This window comes from Danio aesculapii, chromosome 17 (genome assembly GCF_903798145.1).
Source record: "Danio aesculapii chromosome 17, fDanAes4.1, whole genome shotgun sequence".
Classification (NCBI taxonomy): domain Eukaryota; kingdom Metazoa; phylum Chordata; class Actinopteri; order Cypriniformes; family Danionidae; genus Danio; species Danio aesculapii.
The window spans coordinates 37179395-37198622 of NC_079451.1; the positions used below are offsets into that span (position 1 = coordinate 37179395).

Below are 19228 nucleotides of genomic sequence, written 5' to 3' on the forward strand. Positions count from 1 at the left end.
ATAATTCAATTTTAAGAAGCTTTAACTTGCTTTATTTTACCAGTGACTTTATGAGCTGCTCTTTACTAGCTTCACTTCCCTCATCACACCTCTATTTAAAGACATGACCATTTCTAGAGAATTTCATGGTGTCATGAATGTCAACACCGAATCACTTTAAAACACAGCATATTTGAACTGTAGCCTATTATGAACAATGACTAAAAGAGCACAAAAGGACTTAAATTGATCTGTTCTGAAAATATTTTCGGCAGTTTCATTGGAATATGATAATTTCTCAGTGGACTAATAATATGTATTAAGCCCGTTTTCTGACGAAAAAAAAAACAACAATTAGTTTTAATATATAGTTGCAATATTATTTCTATTTTATGTCTATTTTTCTTCAAGTAAATTTGCATGGCAACTTTTTCATATGCTTACTATTGGGGCTGCACAATATATCGTTTCAGCATCAATATCGCAATGTGCGAGTCTGCAGTAGTCACATTTCAATGTAGTTGGGATTATAGTTGACCAGACACTACAGTTAACGGCATTGTGGAGTAATTTCAGAGTAAAAGATTATTATTTGCATGTGTTTTTGAGACCTGACTGTAAGAATCTGAAGCAAATTTAAGCCATTTGGGCACAATAAATTAAATGTTTGTATCTTAAAAATGAATTGTACATTATATAATTATTCACTCAAATAAATACCTATGTGTATACAGTGTTGTTATTATAACTATTTTACAGTGATTATTAAGTTTCAGCTTCTGAATACTGTTTGACTACCTCCAGAAAATCTTAAATCATTGTTTATTTGCATCTTTTCTCTGTTGAATTTAACTTTGCTTGTCATTTTTTGAATGATATTTTATGCAGATATGCTGCCCTACACAATCATCCCAATCAATCTAAAATTATAAACTCTTTACAAGCAGTCATCAGCAGAAATTGCATTTATAATGCAATATATATCGTCGTGAATGAGAATATTGCAATGTCAGTTCTTTCAAATACCATGCAGCCCTACTAACTATATATTTTAAGATATAATAATTTAATTTAAATGCAATTTTTATAAATATATATTTAATATACGATTTATAAATTAACTAAATATAATATTTTTGATTTCTTAAACAATAAGTTACACGTAAATTTAGATAATTGAGTTTTTATGACTTGTTAAATAACGATTGGATGAACAATAGTTTGCTGATTTCTGTTGAGAGGGATCAACACAACATAACAGATAACACAGATAGGACAGGTAGGTAAAGAAGATTGATAAATAGACTGATAAAAAAACTGACAGAGAGACAGACAGACAGAAAAATAAATGGGTGAATGGATAGATATAGATGGATGGTTTGATAGACTATGAACAGATGGATGAAAAAATAGATAGACAGACTGACAGGCAGACGAATGAAAGGGTAGACAGAGATATAGATGGATGGAGAGATGGATTGATTGATTGATTAAGGATTAACAGATGGATGAAAGACTAGAAAGACAGACAGACAGACAGACAGACAGACAGACAAATAAATGGGTGAATGGATAAAGATACAGATAGATGATTTGATGGATTGATAGAGGATTAACAGATGGGTGAAAGGATATAGATAGATAGATAGATAGATAGATAGATAGATAGATAGATAGATAGATAGATAGATAGATAGATAGATAGATAGATAGATAGATAGATAGATAGATGACTTCTTAAGTTCATAGAGGATTAACAGATGGATGAAAAAACAGAGACAGATAGGTATAAAAATGGATAGATATACAGATAGATATATAGAAAGACAGAGAGACAGATAGATGGATAAATATATGTTACGAAAGATGAAATTGGAAAAAGTAAAACAAAATATCATGAATGTGCTCCTGCTGAATCACTGTTGTCAGTCAGAGAAGCGTACCTGAAGCGCGCGACCCCGCAGACCCGATCATGTCACAGCGACTCCTCGTCCACACGCGTTGACGTAAGCTTTCTCTCGGTGCTGAGACACGCACCGCTTTCAACTCTTTTACTCGCACAGACACACGCATAAAAACCTAAAACGTTCACTCACCTAAACTTTCAGTTGGTCCTGCACGCAGATCTCCTGGAAGACGCTTTTCACATGGTCTCCTGCTCCTTCTTCTCCTGCTTTTTGGCGCTCTGGAAAACGGCTCGTGTTTTCTGTGCAGCGGGAGGAATGAACGCTCGGTCTCCGTCTGCGTTGAGTTTCATTCGCGACCGCGTGCTTTTGCTTTGCTCTTTGCTGATTGTGGCATTTCCAGCACGCGCCTCCTCTAAATTGCTACATTGTTGACATTGGGGTGATGACGTCATGGCTATGCGCCCATAGTAGAGGGGAAGAAAAAAATAGCACGAGCCATTCAGAGGTTGTGGAACATCATTGTGTGCATCTAAATAACAGCTTTCTTACCTGTAAATGAATCACCCTCTGAAGTGGCACATACTGTAGTACTGCGGGTGGGAGTATAACACTTTTGGCGTGCTAATGATTTCATTGTGAATGGGGGTTTGACACCTCATGTCGCATTCACTTAAAACCCTGCAGAACACATTGTTATACATTACATTATGACGTCTTCTCGATTTATTTCTGTTTGAGTGGGTGAAACACGTTTAAAAGACAGTTTGATTGTATTATGGTTTATTTAATTGTTTTACACTGGTTATTTATTTTAGTTAATTATTTTAATATACTGTACTTCATTTAAATGATACATATTTTAAAATTCATTCATTCATTTGTTTCAGCAGAATGAATCGCCAACTTATCCAGCTTATGTTTTACGCAGCAGATGCCTTTCCATCTGCAACCCAGTACTGGGAAACACCCATAGACTCTTGCAATCATACCAACTACAACCAATTTAGGTTATTCAATTCACCTATAGCACATGTCTTTGGACTGTAGGGGAAACTGGAGCACCCGGAGGAAACCCACACCAACACGGGGAGAACATGTAAACTCCACACAAAAATGCCAACTGACCCAGCCAGGGCTCAAACCAGCGACCTTCTTGCTGTGAGGCGACATCGCTACCCACTGCGCCACCGTGTCGCCATATTTTAAATGTAAAAACCATTTAAATGTATAATTAAATTGCTTATTTAGTTGTGTCTTATTTTCCTTATTTAATTTAATTTTAATATTCATGTTATTCATTCAAATTAGAAAATCACTTAATATTAAAATGAAATATTCTAAAATTAATATTATATGCTCAAGCACACACATTTAATCTGACAAAAAATAACAGCACTGAATATTATCTAATAATGTGGCGTGGTGGTGTTGCTGGTTCAAGCCTCGGCTGGGTCAGTTGGCATTTCTGGAGTTTGCATGTTCTGTTTCCCAGTGATGGGTTGCAGCTGGAAGGGCATTCGCTGCTTAAAACATCTGAATAAGTTGGCGGTTCATCCCTAAGCTGAAAAGGGACTAAGGGACTAAGCTGAAAAGAAAATGTATGAATGATCTAATAATCTATTTTTATTTTTTAGAAACAATACCACGTTTCATTTTTTACTTTATAAAATAATATATTTTTTAAAATGTTTATTCAGTTTTTTATTTATTTATTATTCATAATTTATTTTACCTGTAAATTAAATAAATATATTTTATACATATATAAATTATTTTAAATCCAACATTATTCCTATTTTAAAGCAAAACTTCTTGATAGATCTTGATTTTGTGTTGGAGCACATGTACCCAGTTACCCAGTCTATCTGTATATCATTATCTAACTTTATCTTAATTCATTCATATTCTTTTCGGCTTAGTCCCTTTATTTATCATGGGTTGCCAAAGTGGAATAACCCGCCAACTTATCCAGCATTTGTTTTACACAGCAGTTGCCCTTCCTGCTGCAACCCAGCACTGAGAAACATCCATACACTCCCATTCACACACATACACTTGGGACAATTTAGCTTACCCAATTCACCTATAGCGCATGTCTTTGGACTTGTGGGAAAAACCCACGCGAACGCGGGGAGAACATGCAAACTCCACACAGAAATGCTTACTGACCCAGCCGAGGCTCGAACTAGTGACCTTCTTGCTGTGAGGTGACACTGTGCCGCCCATTTTTATACATATATTAATTATTTTAAATCCTACATTATTCATATTTTAAAGCAAAACATCTTGATAGATCTGGATTTTGTGTTGGAGCACCCAGTCACCCAGTCTATGTATACATTATCGAACAACCTGAATTAATTTTTATTTAATTTTATTAAAGTAAAATTGTAACAGTAGCTTAAATTGACACTGCCCCCCCATACACCCCCACACTCTCCTCATAACTTATACTCCCCTTTATCACTTCACTGTTTAGTATTTGCACATTTAAAATTGTACACTATAACTTTGTCGCACTAATTCATCTTTAATTGTACATATCCACTGCACATATACATTTGTAATTATATCCATATCTATTTGCATGTAACAACCTGTACATACATTCATCAACTGTAAATCTCTGTTCAAAGATAATACAACCTGTATATAATGTTCATAGTGCATCCATCTCTAAATATTACCCATAGTTTTCTATAATGGCACTTTATAACTTATACTTATATCCTGCACTTGCTGCTGTTGCGCTCCTGGTTAGACATACAGTGAACTGAATTTCGTTTTCTTGTACATGTGTAAAACAATAACGTTAAATCTAATCTAATCTAAGTTGTTTGTTAAATATTTAAAGGCCTAATAAATGAAGGACCACATGCCCTCAATGGGAACAAAATTGAATAAAATATAATCAGTAATGTCTAATAGCCTTTAAATAATAGTAAATAATTTTTAGAAAGCACAATTGCAACAGTAGGCTTTACGGTAACAACAACATGACAAAATAAAAATTGTGCAACCTTATAAACCAGGTTATCCATACATTTAAAACCAATTTTACAGTGGCTGTATGTATATTTAGATTAGCGCTAGGCCAGAGTAAGCATACCAGCACTTAATCTCACTGTACCCCAAAGGAGCTGGCAAGCAGTTATATGAATTATCGGGTTGTCACAGACGGCTCTTGCTTCTCCTTTGATTCTGATCCAAACAAGCCATAATTTCACTGTTAGGCTCAAAAATAACTGTGACAGATTCTCAAAGGCGCAGAGTGGCACTGACATCAAAGTCCTCCTTATCGCGCAAAATGGAGACCTTAAGATGCGAAAAAAAATGCCTCAGCTTTCCATCCATCCTCACAAAGCAGCAGTGCAGCCAGTGCACTTTGGAAATGACTGCTTTTCAGGTTTGTTTGAATCACTGGATACTTGAGGATCGATTGAGATTTCTAAAGTATAGGAATTACACCCAATATGCTGGATTTTTACAAATTTTTAAGAACAACAGAACAAACAAGCAATACTGTCTCAGAATATACACACTTTGCAGGTAAATATAATATGAATTACCATACATGTGGGTTCAGCTGTTGGAGATGCAAAATGTGTTACAGAATATGTAGTCATCAAGTACCAAAAGGTAGTGTGCCAGCCAGTTTTTCATGAGGGATGCTGGATTTGGATTGAGCCCGTTTCATGTCTAAGTATCCGAGAAAGGGTTCCCAGGTAGCAAAGAATTTTCCATTAGAATTGGACCACATAAATCAGAGCCTTTCCAAATGAATGACGGAGGCCATATCCATTAACCAGATTTGACATGAAGGAGGTAAAGGAGATTTCCAGTGTTTTAATATAGTGTTCATGTCTAGAGTCAGGGCTTGTTAAAGATGTTTCAGAAGAGTTAGGGTGTGTTCTGAAACACCAAAAAAGTAAGCTCTATGTCCGGTAGGAGGGAAATGTTATAGGCCTTGGAGTATAAATCAAAATTATTTGTCCACAAATCGAAAAAAGAGGGACGAAACCAAAATGCATGAGCTGTGGTGTCCTCTGTAATCTTACACATCACACATAGGTGAAATAGATGAAAAATAATTGTGTAATTTGGTTTTGGGATATGGCGGTTCATTCCACTGTGGCGACCCCTGATTAATAAAGGGACTAAGCCGAAAAGCAAATGAATGAATGAAAGGTTTTGGTATAGTGTAGGCGATGAATGACTTGTATTAACTGGTGCCTACTGTTTACCGAACATGACCGTACTGCAGTCAGACACTTATCCCATAGTTTACGCTGGATTTTTAAAGCAGAAAGTTGTTGTGGCTTTACTTTAATACAGATTTCAGCAGAGACATTTATATTAGACTGAACCGAACTGAACTCTGGAAACTGGACTGTGGCGGCTTCAATTTAGTAGAACTTGTTAAGCTGCTTTGACACAATCTACATTGTAAAAGAGCAATAAAAATATAGATGAATTGAATTGAAATTGAGTTCTGTGTACACTTATTTATATTTATCACCATAGACTTGTTCCAGGCTAGTTTGAAGTTGAATATGAAAGAAGATATTTTGAAGAAAGTTGGAAACCTGTAACCACTGACTTCCATTGTAGAAAAATGTAGGTCAGGTTTCCAACATTCTTCAAAATATCTTCTTTTGTGTTTAAAAGAACTGCAGTCAGGCACGGTATCCCATAGTTTACGATGGATTTTTAAAACAGAAATTGTCTAAAAATTGTTGTAGCTTTAATTTAATAAAATATTTAGCAGTGGCATTTATATTACACTGAACTGAACTAAACTGAACTCTGAAAACTTTCAGTTTACTAGAACTTACATGTTAAGCTGCCTTGACACCATCTACATAGTAAAAGAACTATAGAAATAAAGATGAATTTAATTAAATTCTGTGTACACATTTATATTCATCACCATTGACTTGTTCCAGTCTAGTTTGAGGTTGAACATGAAAGGAGATTGGAAACCTGTAAAGAAGGTGAAGAAGAACACGAAGAAGCTTGGAAACCTGTAACCATTGACTTCCATGGTAGAAAAAACAAATAATATGGAAGTCAGGTTTCCAACATGCTTTAAAATATCTTCTTTTCCGTTTAACAGAACAATCAAAAACTCAAACAAGTTTGAAACAAGTGAAGGCTGAGTAAATGACGATATATCTTATATTTTCTGCTTGTACACTCTCAGAAATAAAGGTACAAGAGCTGGAGTGGTGCCTTTTCAAAAGGTACACATTTGTAACTAACAGGTCCTTATTAGTAACTCAAGTGCACATATTAATACCTAAAATTACAAAAGTGTTGAAATTTTTAGGTAGGCTACTAATATATACCTTTGTGGTACCAATATGGACCCTTTAAGTACAAATATGTATTTCTGAGTGTACACTATTGCTTTAAAGCCTTGTTTTACTGATGAAAAATCTATTAGAAAGTTTTGTGCTGAGGTATATTCATATTACGATATTATCAATGTTCTTGAATAGACACTCTGGTCTAATGCAGGCTTGAAGTTACTACGGATTCTGTAATTCCAACCCAATGCATTTTAATACAACAGCGCCCCTCTACGGCTGAGATTGGAAATGCAATTAGGTAAAAATATAAAAACCAAACCGAGGGGCGACACGGTGGCTCAGTTGTTAACACTGTCGCCTCACAGAAAGGAGGTGGCTGGTTCAAGACAAGTTCTCTCCGTGTTTGAATGGGTTTCCTCCGGGTGCTCCGGCTCCCCCACACTCCAAAGACATGTGCTATAGGTGAATTGAATAAGCTAAGCTGGCCCTAGTGTATGTGTGTGAATGAGTGTGTAAGGGTGTTTCCCAGCACTGGGTTGCGGCTGAAAGGATTGCATTATACTGCATTAGTTAACACGATTCAAAGTGATGTTTTCTATTTATTTTTAAATATTATGAAATAAATTAAGAAATGACCCATGGCAGGTAATGTAAAATTGTTTGGTATATTTGGTTATTGGCCCTTCATTCGAAAAAGTTTGGGCACCCCTGGTTTAGTGTTATGGAGGACGAAAACTGCAAAAACAATAAATAAATAAATAAATAAATATGCAAATATATAAATAAATGAGTAAATAAATCCATAAATTCCTGCATAAATAAAATAACAAATAAATATGCAAATAAATAAATAAAAGTATATAAAAACCCACAAATTCCTGCATAAATAGATAAGTAATTTACATTTATTTAATTTAAAGAATAAATGTTCGAAGGAGAAAAAAATCTAATTTCAGTTTAGCATTTTCTTATTCCCCCAACATTCGTGTAATTTATTTAATAATGTACCTGCCTGCACTTTTACTTATTTATATATTCATTTATGCAGGAATTTGTGAATTTTTATATACATTTTGTTTACTTATTTGCATATTTTTTCATTTAATGTACATTTTTGCAGGAAGTTATGAATTTATTTACTCATTTATTTATATATTTGCGCATTTATTTGTTGTTTTTGCAGGTTTCGTCCTGAAATGGAGATTTATTACTCAGTGCAGGAGAAAAAAAATTGTTTTGTGAAAACAATCAGCCTTTAAAAATGTGCATTGCAACTGAAACACAGACACAAATTGATAACAAGCGACAAATAAAAGTGATAAACACATAAAAGTGTAGGTTATTTTATTATATTATATTTAATTCTTACAGTTAACTGAAAAACCTTCTATGAAAACCCTTTATGAAAAGCCAAGCCTAACATTCTTAATATAGTGTATGAAAAAAAGTTTTGCCTGCAGTGCATTGCCTTAATAAATATGTGAAATGCCAAATATAGCTATTCCGTTACAATCCTAAATTATTGCATTCTAAACACAAATATCAAAAGTGCACGTATTTATTTTCACCGTGTAGGAAAGGAAATTTGAACTATTTAAACTCCAAACTGCAACAGGCAATAAATAAATGAGACGATGGTTAACTATCAGATAGCGTCTGACAGCTGTCATGTAGGGTTGCTTTTCACTGCTTTCCGGCCAACGAATTAACGAACGCTACTATGAAGAAGGCTGACCTCATGAATATTAATCAGCCTTTGTGATTTGGCTTTGCCCAAGTGACGTAAGCGCTAATAATTTATTATTCATGAGTTTAGCCTTCCCCATAGTTCAACGCACCCAGCCGCCTCCTGTCCAGTAGAGTGCAGTAAACGTCATCCATATTTACTGTACATGAGAGAAGAAAATACTGTACACTGATACTTCCGCATTAGATTAAAGTGTCAGATAAATTCTGTACACAAGAGAAGCCGCTTGCTGTCTGTCAACTGAGGTAATGTATGACGACGCATTTTTAATGTAATAATGTGATAATACGCTGATTGTTTGATTTTATGCGTACTTGCATGTGTTAGTGTCAAATATGTATAATCATATACTTGTTTTGTGGGATTTTGTGTTCAGCAGCTGTCGTTTTAGGTATAAACATGGTCTATTATGATTTATTTATACGTATAAATACGTGTTGATGTGAAAAAAAATAAACGTAGAGTCATATAATGATTTCTGAAGGAACAAAACTAAACACTAATGATGATGCAGGCAATTGTATAACATCACAGATGAAACTGTTATTATTCTTAAAATACTATTTTACTCTAGATTTTATTGTATTTTGATTCAATTAAAGTAGATAAAGTAGGCAGTGTAAATAGATTCTTATTTCAATTGAATTTATTTTAATGCACAACAGCATACTAAAACAACATACAGTATGTTTCAACGAATACAAGGAAATTCACAAATGCTTGACCAATAAATAGATTAAAATATAATAACATTGCCCTTTCACGGATTAAAAGGTTAATGATTAGTATAGTCAAAATAAGTTGTGCAATAAAGTAAACAAGCTGCCTTGAGATGACCTACTTCACAAATTTAGTCGTTGATGTTATTTATTTATTTATTTATTTTTAAATTTTCTTTATTGTTTTTAAGACATTCAAACACAACATCTTACAAATTTGGTCCAACATTCACACCACAATTGACAATAAAACATACAAAATACAAACAATCCATATATAAGTATAGTAATAATAGATTAATACAATTTAAAAAATAAAATAAATAAAAAATACAAAAAGGAAACAAATAATAAAACAAATACAGTAATAAATAAATAATAATAAATTAAATAATAATAATCTTCTGTTTTAATCTAAATTATTTTAATCCTCTTCAATTTAATTATTTATTGCAGAATTTATGTTTTTAAAATAATCCATGAAAGGTTGCTAGATTTTATACAATTTGTCTTCTTTCTTTTTTTGAGGGGTATCTGAATTTCTCCAGTTTCAAATGTTTCATTACATCCCTCATTAGATGTATATATGTAGGAGCAGCTTTCTGTTTCCAGTTTAATAGTGGTATCGTTGCTGTTATTTTAAATTTAATGTAATACAATAATAAAACTATATTTTAATATTTTAAATATTTAATTGCATACTTTTTCCTTTACAGTTATCCAGCAGTTTCCTGAAGATGAAGAAAGAACCCTGAGGTGAGAAGAATAATATTAAGTACAGTGATGCTTCTGCTTTAGATTAAAGTGTTAGAAAAATTATTATTATTGTTCATTCATTTATTCATTCATTTTCCTTTGGCACAGTCCCTTTATTTGTTAGGGGTCACCACAGCGGAATGAACCGCCAACTTATCCAGCATATGTTTTACACAGCGGATGCTCTTCCAGCTGCAACTCAGCACTTGGAAATTAATGTTAATTATTCATTATTTAAATTTTGTGTGAACCGGAAGTTGCTGAGACATATGAATGTATATATATATGAACATACAATTTCAGTATGTTCGTGTACTTCCAACTGAAACGGAATATTGAGTTGGGGGCGGGGCTTTATTTTTGCACCTCATTCCTTAATAGCAAACTAACCGTAAGAGGGGTGTGGCTAAAAAAATGTGGCTGATGCCATCAAACTGACATCATCAGAAAAGGACCATCACTTTAAAAATGGAAGCAAATGGTTAGATTTTGATTGAAGATTATCAAAACAAACCTTTTTGCCAGTGGACTAGCTTGCATAGATTAATTGTTCACTTAAAGAATAACAATGTAGGCTTGCTACATAAACATTGTACATTTTGATTTAACACAAACGATTGGAAGTGATTCTTCTACATAGGAATCGCTATCAGAACATCAAAATATTTCTGTTTTATGTTGTTTATAATTTAAATCGGCCAAAATAAGAAATGCCGAACAGCTTTTATAGACTTCCAAAAGTTTTTGCTCATAAGGTGAGGAAAGTTCAAGAAACTGGCTGAAAAACGGAAGAAAAGGCGGCGTGTAATAAACATTTTTTCAATACATCCATGTGTACAAACTTGTTTTGAATGCGATAAATTGTTTGACAGCACCAATAAAGATTATATATAGGCCTAGCTATGTGTATTATATGTTAATATGTTAAATAATAATCAGATACAAACACCACCACCCTTACACAAAATCCAGGTGAATATAAGTAATGTACCCTGCCATGTAAATGAAATCTCTGTCTTGTTTTGCAATAATCCAAGTCTTGGCAGAATAAACAGCCGTATAGTTAACGCATATATGTGCAGCACCGGTGAATGTTTGTTGATGGTAAGTCCATCGACAGAACAAAAAAGAAATGCAACCCTTGCGACAAAACCAGACGGTTATTATTGTGGAGCACTTTCCCCCCTTACAAAAATAAATAAATAAATAAATAATAATGTAGACTACGCGTCCACACTTTTGCATGCTTTCATCTGTTATTTCATGATGTCTGGAAGCAAACTATAGTAATTTATAATAAACATGTTTTTGAAGCACATAGAAAAGTGTATAATGTGTGCAACTCTGTTAACAAATCCTACAGAGTACTGAAGCATAGTAAACTGATAAACTGTAATAAATACTGTAAAGTTAATGTGAAATGTGTTGCATTGTGATGGCGTTATAGAGTAGGAAACTCAAGCCTGTTAAGTTAATGAACCGCCAGGTGGTGGAAAAATTATCTAAATAAATTTTACATGCAATAAATATATAAAATAAATTCAAACTAAATTGATTTTTTTGTGTTTTATGATTTGCTGTAATAAATTTGAACTTGCATTGTTTTTCTTATTATTTACGATGTATATATATATATGTGTGTGTATGCATGTATGCATGTATGTATATTACTACCACAGTTTAATTCAAGTCTATAGAATGCTTCCAAACACTAGTATTTACTATAGTATTTTTCATGTAACATAATAGCTTATACAGTATCTCCCACCTCAACAGGCAAATATATTTTAGTTCAGTAGAAAACTCGGCCCTCTTCATGATATAAGGATCTTATTGATCCTAAGGTGCTATATCGCCAAAATATAGACTTTCCTCTGTGTATCCACTTCAGTTTTTTACTTCCCACCCTCCATCTGAATTTCGCGCATCACCAGAACTATGTGATTGTAAACAACCTATTTTATTTTTTTTTACAGCTATCCAGGAGTTACCTAAAGATGAATACATCTGTTGCACCACCTGAAGATATTGGCTGGAATGGACTGTAACCGTCCTCCAGGCTAATGGCACGGTTTCGGCGGAAATCATGTTGTGCACTCATCGCTTTAGCCTTGGCTGTGTTTATTATAACAGTCATCCTGAAGTCTTTAAGCCCTGAAGATAACATTTCCAGCAGCCATTTTGCATTAAAGCTTATTCCCCCACCAAAAGAAGACACCAACCTCATTTTATCCCCTAAACCTGTGCAGATGATACCAGTAGAAAAGGCTGAGAGAATGGAGAATGACTCGCAAGATCTCCCTGAACCAAACTACAATGTGCATGCTTTCTACTACGTCTGGTATGGAAGCCCTCAGTTTGATGGAAAGTACGTCCACTGGGATCATCCACTTTTACCGCATTGGGACCCCAAAGTGGCCGCAAGTTATTCAACGGGAAGACACCAGCCTCCTGAGGACATCGGGGCAAATTTCTACCCCGCACTGGGTCCGTACAGCTCCAGAGATCCAGCTGTTTTAGAGGAACACATGAGACAGCTGAGAATGGCTGCTGTGGGTGAGAAAATGTATTTGTGTAAATTAATATTAAACAGCTGAAGTCAAAATTATTAGCCCTTCTGTGAATATTGTTTCTTTATAAAATATTTTCCAAATTAAGTTTAACAGAGCAAGGAATTTTCCACAGAATTTCCAATAGTGTTTTTTCTTATGGAGAAATTCTTGTTTGTTTTATTTCAGCTACAATATAAGCAGTTTAGATTTTTTTTAAAGCCATTTTAAGGTCAGTGTTATTAGCCTAAGCTATATTTTTTGATTGCCTACAGAACAAACCACTGTTATACAATGACTTGCCTAATTAACCTAATTAAAAGTCTTTAAATGTCACTTTAAGCTAAATACTAGTATCTTTGAAAAATATTCATTCATTTTCTTTTTTCGGCTTAGTCCCTTTATTAATCTGAGGTCGCCACAGCGGAACCAACCGCCAACTTATCCAGCATATGTTTTACGCAGCGGATGCCCTTCCAGCCGCAACCCATCACCGGGAACTTAGAAAAATGTCTAGTAAAATATTATGTACTGTCAGCATGACAAAGATAATAGAAATCAGTTATTATAAATTAGTTATTAAAACTATTATGTTTAGAAATGTGTTGGAAAAAAAAAAATCTAATTTCCGGTGAACAGAAATTAGGGAAAAATATTCAGGGGGGCTAATAATTTGGACTTCAACTGAATGTATTTGTCATAGACTGTAAAAGATATGCACGTAGTATCAGTGACGTCACCCATAGGTTTCTGAAGAACGCAAAAGAAGCTACAAATAGGTGTGGCCAACCGTCGCCATTTTGTTCGCACGTCATACCACCCACTAGATACCAAACAAGGCAAGTGTGAGTGGAGTTACAGACACCTACTAGGATTTTGCTTAGACAAATTTTGCTGCGACTTATTTGTGTTCTGACAACATGTGTTTGGTTTTGTACTATATCAATAAAGTGTTTAGACTTTTAAAAACACTGTTGTAACACATTGAGCCATCAAACATTGTTCTTATGACGTTTTTCTACTGGAGGAAAACGCAAATTACTTCTAAATACTTCAAATATAGTCTGTGTTGGCAAATGCAAGGCTATTTATGAAATCCAGGCATAACACTGTATGACAACGCTTCAGATGACTGTTCTAGAGCCTGCAGCTAATCAATCTGACAGATTCTGGAGTGCATTTCAAGTCTAAAGAAAAATATAAATGATAAATGATCTTAAATAAAACAAATACATTTACAGAGATGGTATACAAGTATATCATTTCACTCGCCTTGGAAATGGAGGCCACGTGAATGGTTTGTGAGCACATTTAAGTGCACACAGCATGCCATATCATCTGATAATTGTAAGAAATAATTCCAAAAAGCAACTGAATGTGTAAAGCTACATAAAACAACACAAACATATGATGAATATGCCGAGTTCAGTGGCTAATCAGCCGGAATCAGCTGCGGTGACATGACGGCAACCAGCGAGACCTAGCTGTCACTCAAGTGACCACGCCCTTAATTATGCAGACTTAATATAACCTAATATAAACGAAACAGATGAGTTATAAAAAATTCACCCCCTCACAGTTGTCATGAAGGGTAATATCAACTATATGAACCAAAATCGTTCTTTGTACCAGGCTGTAAACACTTTTTATTGTGCTGCAAAGTTGGCCATTTTAAAAGTGGGCTCAATAGAAATCTACTCTTATGGAGCCAGGACTAGAGGAATTTCGATGAATTGCAGTTTCAGTTACTTCCGTATTTGCTGTACGAGGGAGGGCGGGAGGTTGCCGCTTAATATTTGTCTGTGTTTTATTCTTTAAATTCATCTAATTGTCATTTGTTTTTCTAATTTCAGGTGTTCTAGCGGTTTCGTGGTATCCACGTAGTATGAAGGATGACAATGGAGAAGAAATTGATAACCTATTGCCTTTGATTTTGGATGCAGCTGACAAATATCAGTTGAAGGTGTTGTACAATGTATACTTAAAAAAAATTATATGTATAAATAAGTATGTTTAAATTTAATATGTATAAATACTATTAGTATGGGTGTGTTGTTGTAGTTAACTAATACTAAAATCCTTTTTGATACTTGGGAAAAAAAGACTAAAATAAAAAAATTATTGACAAATAAACTAAAATATGGCTCAGTGGTTAGCACTCAGTAGCTGGTTCGAGTCCTAGCTGGGCCAGTTGTTATTTTTGTGTGGAATTTGCATGTTTTCCCTGTGTTGGTGTGGGTTTCCTCTCGGTGTTCCGGTTTCCCCCACAGTCCAAAGACATGCTCTATAGGTGAATTGGGTAAGCTAAATTAGCCATAGTGTATGATTGTGTGTGTGAATTTGAGTCTTTGGGTGTTTCTCAGTACTGGGTAGTGGCTGGAAGGATGTCCGCTGTATAAAACATATGTTGGAATAGTTGGCGGTTCATTCTGTTGTGGTGACTCCTGATAAATAAGTAACTAAGCTTAAGGAAAATGAATGAATAAAACTAAAATAAACTTTATCTGAAATAAAATACAGTTCATAGAAATAGAACTCAAATTAAAATAAATGTTGACTAAACAAAGGGTGCTTTCACACCTAGACTTTTGTTTCGTAACCTGGCACGTTTCCCCAGCGCAGTTCGTTTGGTATATGTGAATCCAGCAATCATGCTCGGATGCATGCAAAACAATCAGTACGAGATCACCTGAATGAGGTGGTCTCGGCTCGATTGAAACAAACTCTGGAGCGGATCGATTGTTGTGAGAAAGCAAACCGATCCAAGCCCGGCTACATCACAGTGTATTATGGATATGTAATAGGCATATATAGTATATGGCTACATGAAGAGAGAATTATGAGTAGGGTGGGATGTCATTCCTACCGTTAAATGTACGTATCATGTCAAATACGAAAGTGAAAGCATGCCGAACTATTAACGAGAGCTGTTTATCTATTAGGACAACTGACCAAACTGCAGTCTTGGTTCATCAGTTATTTCTCTCTATAATGTAAAGCCTAAAATGCATAATTCTAGCCGCCAAGGGCTCTGCATGTCACCATTCAAAATTAAAGCGCAGCTTTCCGCTTATAATGTCATGTTGCTCATTGCCATAAGTTAAAATAAGGTGTCAGCTGAGTGGGACTCTGCAAAATAAACCGTGAAACTTTGATCAATGTAAGGAGAGTTAACACACACATGACTTGTTTTAGTGATTTTGGTCCGTTTAGAAACTTTGCTGTGTGAAAGCGAACCACACAAAGTACAAAGAGCAACATTGTTACAATTTTAATCATTGTTTTGGATCATGTTTTAGCTAGTTAACAAGAAAATTCTAAATTAGTTCATATTTTAATTTGATTTAACTTCAAAATAAAGCTAAAACTAAAGCAGAAAACAAAACTTATTGTTTGTTACTTAAAATAAAAATGAATTGAAATAAAATAGAATATAAAATTGTTTAGTTTTATATCAGCTACTTGCAAGATAAATATATTATTTTAATTTAGTTTAACCTAATGCATTAAAATGATAAAACAATACATTATTTGAAAAAATATTCACTTTCAATAAAACAAAACTACTAAAACTTTGATTGACAAAACTTTCTGTGTTCACGTGGGTTTCCTCCTTGTGCTCCGTTTTCCCCCACAGTCCAAAGACATGTTCTATAGGTGAATTGAATAAACTAAATTGGTCGTAGTGTATGGGTGTTTCCCAGTACTGGGTTGCAACTGGAAGGACCTCTGCTCCAACTTATATGCTGGATAAGTTGGCGATTCATTCTGCTGTGGCGACCCTGGATTAATAAAGGGACTAAGCCGAAGGAAAATGAATGAATAAATTAGTTTTTAAATTACAAATTTATTAAGAAAACTTTTTAGAGATCTTTTAATAAAACAAAACTACTATAAACAAAACTACTAAAACTTTGATTACCAAATTTAAAGATACCAATGAAAATATAATACAGTAATAAAAAGTACAATTTATTTGTCAACGTTTTATAAATAACATTTTTCTTTTGTAATTGTCTATTAAATTTACTAACAACTTTCTTTCTGTACAATTTTCATAGTGCTTTTGTGTCTTATATAAAGTTGTTATTCTCTCTGACAGGTTGTGTTTCATATTGAACCATACAAAGGACGAGACGATGCAAATATGCGTGAAAATATTCAGTATATTGTGGATCGGTATGTTTAACCCATTTCATTTTACTTCATAAAAGTGTAAAAATACCAATAATACTCAGATTTGTAATGTTAGACAAGCCTGTTTAAGATTAAGAATAAAATACTTCGGCTATAATTTTCTAAATATACCAATATATTATTAGCAAACTCTTCTTTGTTTATTTATAATTTAGGAAATTAATCTCTAATTAGTCTCTAGCTAATTGAAATCATCTGTAGTTACTTTAACAGTAACAAATGATCAATGCACATTTTATTCAATAACACTTATTCTCTTTTTATACTAGCTATGGAAACCATGCTGCTTTTTATAAATACAAAACAAGCACGGGCAAACTTCTTCCCCTCTACTATATATACGACTCGTACTTACAGACTCCAGATGTTTGGGCACAACTGCTAAAGCCGAACGGCATATCGACGGTCAGAAACACACCATACGACGGCATCTTCATCGCTCTTCTTGTGGAAGAAAGACACAAGAAGGACATCCTCACTGCAGGATTTGATGGACTTTACACTTATTTTGCAACCAACGGCTTTACATACGGCTCTTCACATCATAACTGGAGAACCATCAAAACCTTCTGCGACTACAATGACTTGGTGTTTATTCCAAGCGTAGGGCCAGGATATATCGACACTAGTATCCGTCCCTGGAATGCACAGAATACAAGAAACCGCATTAATGGAAAGTATTATGAAACTGCTTTTAATGCTGCAGTGGATGCGAGACCACAGATCATCTCCATAACGTCATTCAATGAATGGCATGAAGGAACGCAGATTGAAAAGGCCATCCCCAAAACGTGGGGTAAAACCGTGTATCTTGACTACCTGCCTCATAAACCAACCGTTTATTTGGAGATAACGCAAAAATGGGCAAGAAAGTTTAGCGAGGAGCAGAAGAAGTGGCTGGAGTAGTATTATTGCTGATCCTGAAAAACAATACTTGGGGCTTGTTTTAATCTGATTTATTTTAGGCTTTGGGTGTATTTTGTTTTACTTACATGCCTTTTAGCCCTGTATATGACAATCTTACTTGAATGAACTTTTAAAATGCTATTAATGATGATTTGGAATCTGAGATATTCTGGCTGGATGCTGTAAATATAACAAATCGTGCTTTATGCTAGGTGTTTTTAAGTATCCTATATTAAAATGTGTAGAAAATGATTACTTTTAAGCTGTGAGTCAATTTCCTATTAAGTTTTTTTTATGATAAAAAAAATGAAGTTGAAAACAGTTTCTGTTCATAAAACACTCACATTTCACATGTTTTATTATTAACAGCAATTTTTATTTTGTTTACAAATTGTTCTCCATTCTAAGTACACTATCACTTTAAATTTCAGTGTGCATTAAAGGGCACCTATGATGAAAATCATCTTTTGTAAGTTGTTTGTACAGAACTGAGTACAGGTATATTGTGTTTACAGTCATATTGGACTGATAGAAACGCAATACATCTTTTTTTTTTTTTTAATTTCCTAATGTTAAAATAGGATCCAAATCCCTACCATTTTGGATGCATTTACACTGCAGATCTTGATGGTCCATTCCGATTTTTTTGATGACCTGCTTACATCATCTTTTAAAAGTGACTCGTATCCGATCGTCTGCATTTACACAGCACACGGCAAAGGCACAATGACCAGGAAAAAAAAGAGCGGGCGCTGACTAACAGCTGATAATAAAAGAGTGCCCTTTTCTCTAGCTTATTCCTGTATGTAATCTGTATGCATCTTTTGACAAGCTGATTTACCATAGTTTATGACAGAAAGGTTCTCATTTGGCCATCTTCTTTTGATATATAGGCTTTTTTTTTTAAACCTTTAGGCATCTTAATTTATGTGATTTATGCACTAGTTTTATATTCGTTTATATTGGTTACATGGCGGATATTGCTCTCTCTCTCTCTCTCTCTCTCTCTCTCGTTAACATGCTTAAATACGTGTGCTATATGACAATATAAAAGCAATTTTAGTCCTCTTTTATGATAAGGTTTGCGACTCTGCTTAAGTCTGTTCTGAAATGAAAGCATCAGACTTGACGTCATTCGCTATAGTTTTTAATGATG

General features: G+C 34.2%; 2 protein-coding genes across 2 annotated transcripts in view; one reads left to right on the forward strand and one right to left on the reverse strand.

Annotated features, from left to right (window-relative positions):
* The window catches only part of bach2a (BTB and CNC homology 1, basic leucine zipper transcription factor 2a), a 57918-nt gene extending 55663 nt beyond the window's left edge, over positions 1 to 2255 (reverse strand). Inside the window, exon 1 of the mRNA XM_056476907.1 lies at positions 2076 to 2255. The gene's annotated coding sequence lies outside the window, so the exon portion shown is untranslated. The remainder of the gene's footprint in view (positions 1 to 2075) is intronic.
* Positions 2256 to 9099: 6844 nt separating this feature from the next.
* Positions 9100 to 18327, forward strand: manea (mannosidase, endo-alpha). The gene is made up of 6 exons (XM_056476819.1): positions 9100 to 9190; positions 10381 to 10420; positions 12397 to 12976; positions 14823 to 14932; positions 17072 to 17148; positions 17436 to 18327. Exons 3-6 carry the CDS (start codon positions 12484 to 12486, stop codon positions 18070 to 18072), a joined length of 1317 nt encoding a protein of 438 aa, XP_056332794.1. The 5' UTR covers positions 9100 to 9190; positions 10381 to 10420; positions 12397 to 12483; the 3' UTR covers positions 18073 to 18327.
* The last annotated feature ends 901 nt before the right edge of the window (positions 18328 to 19228 follow it).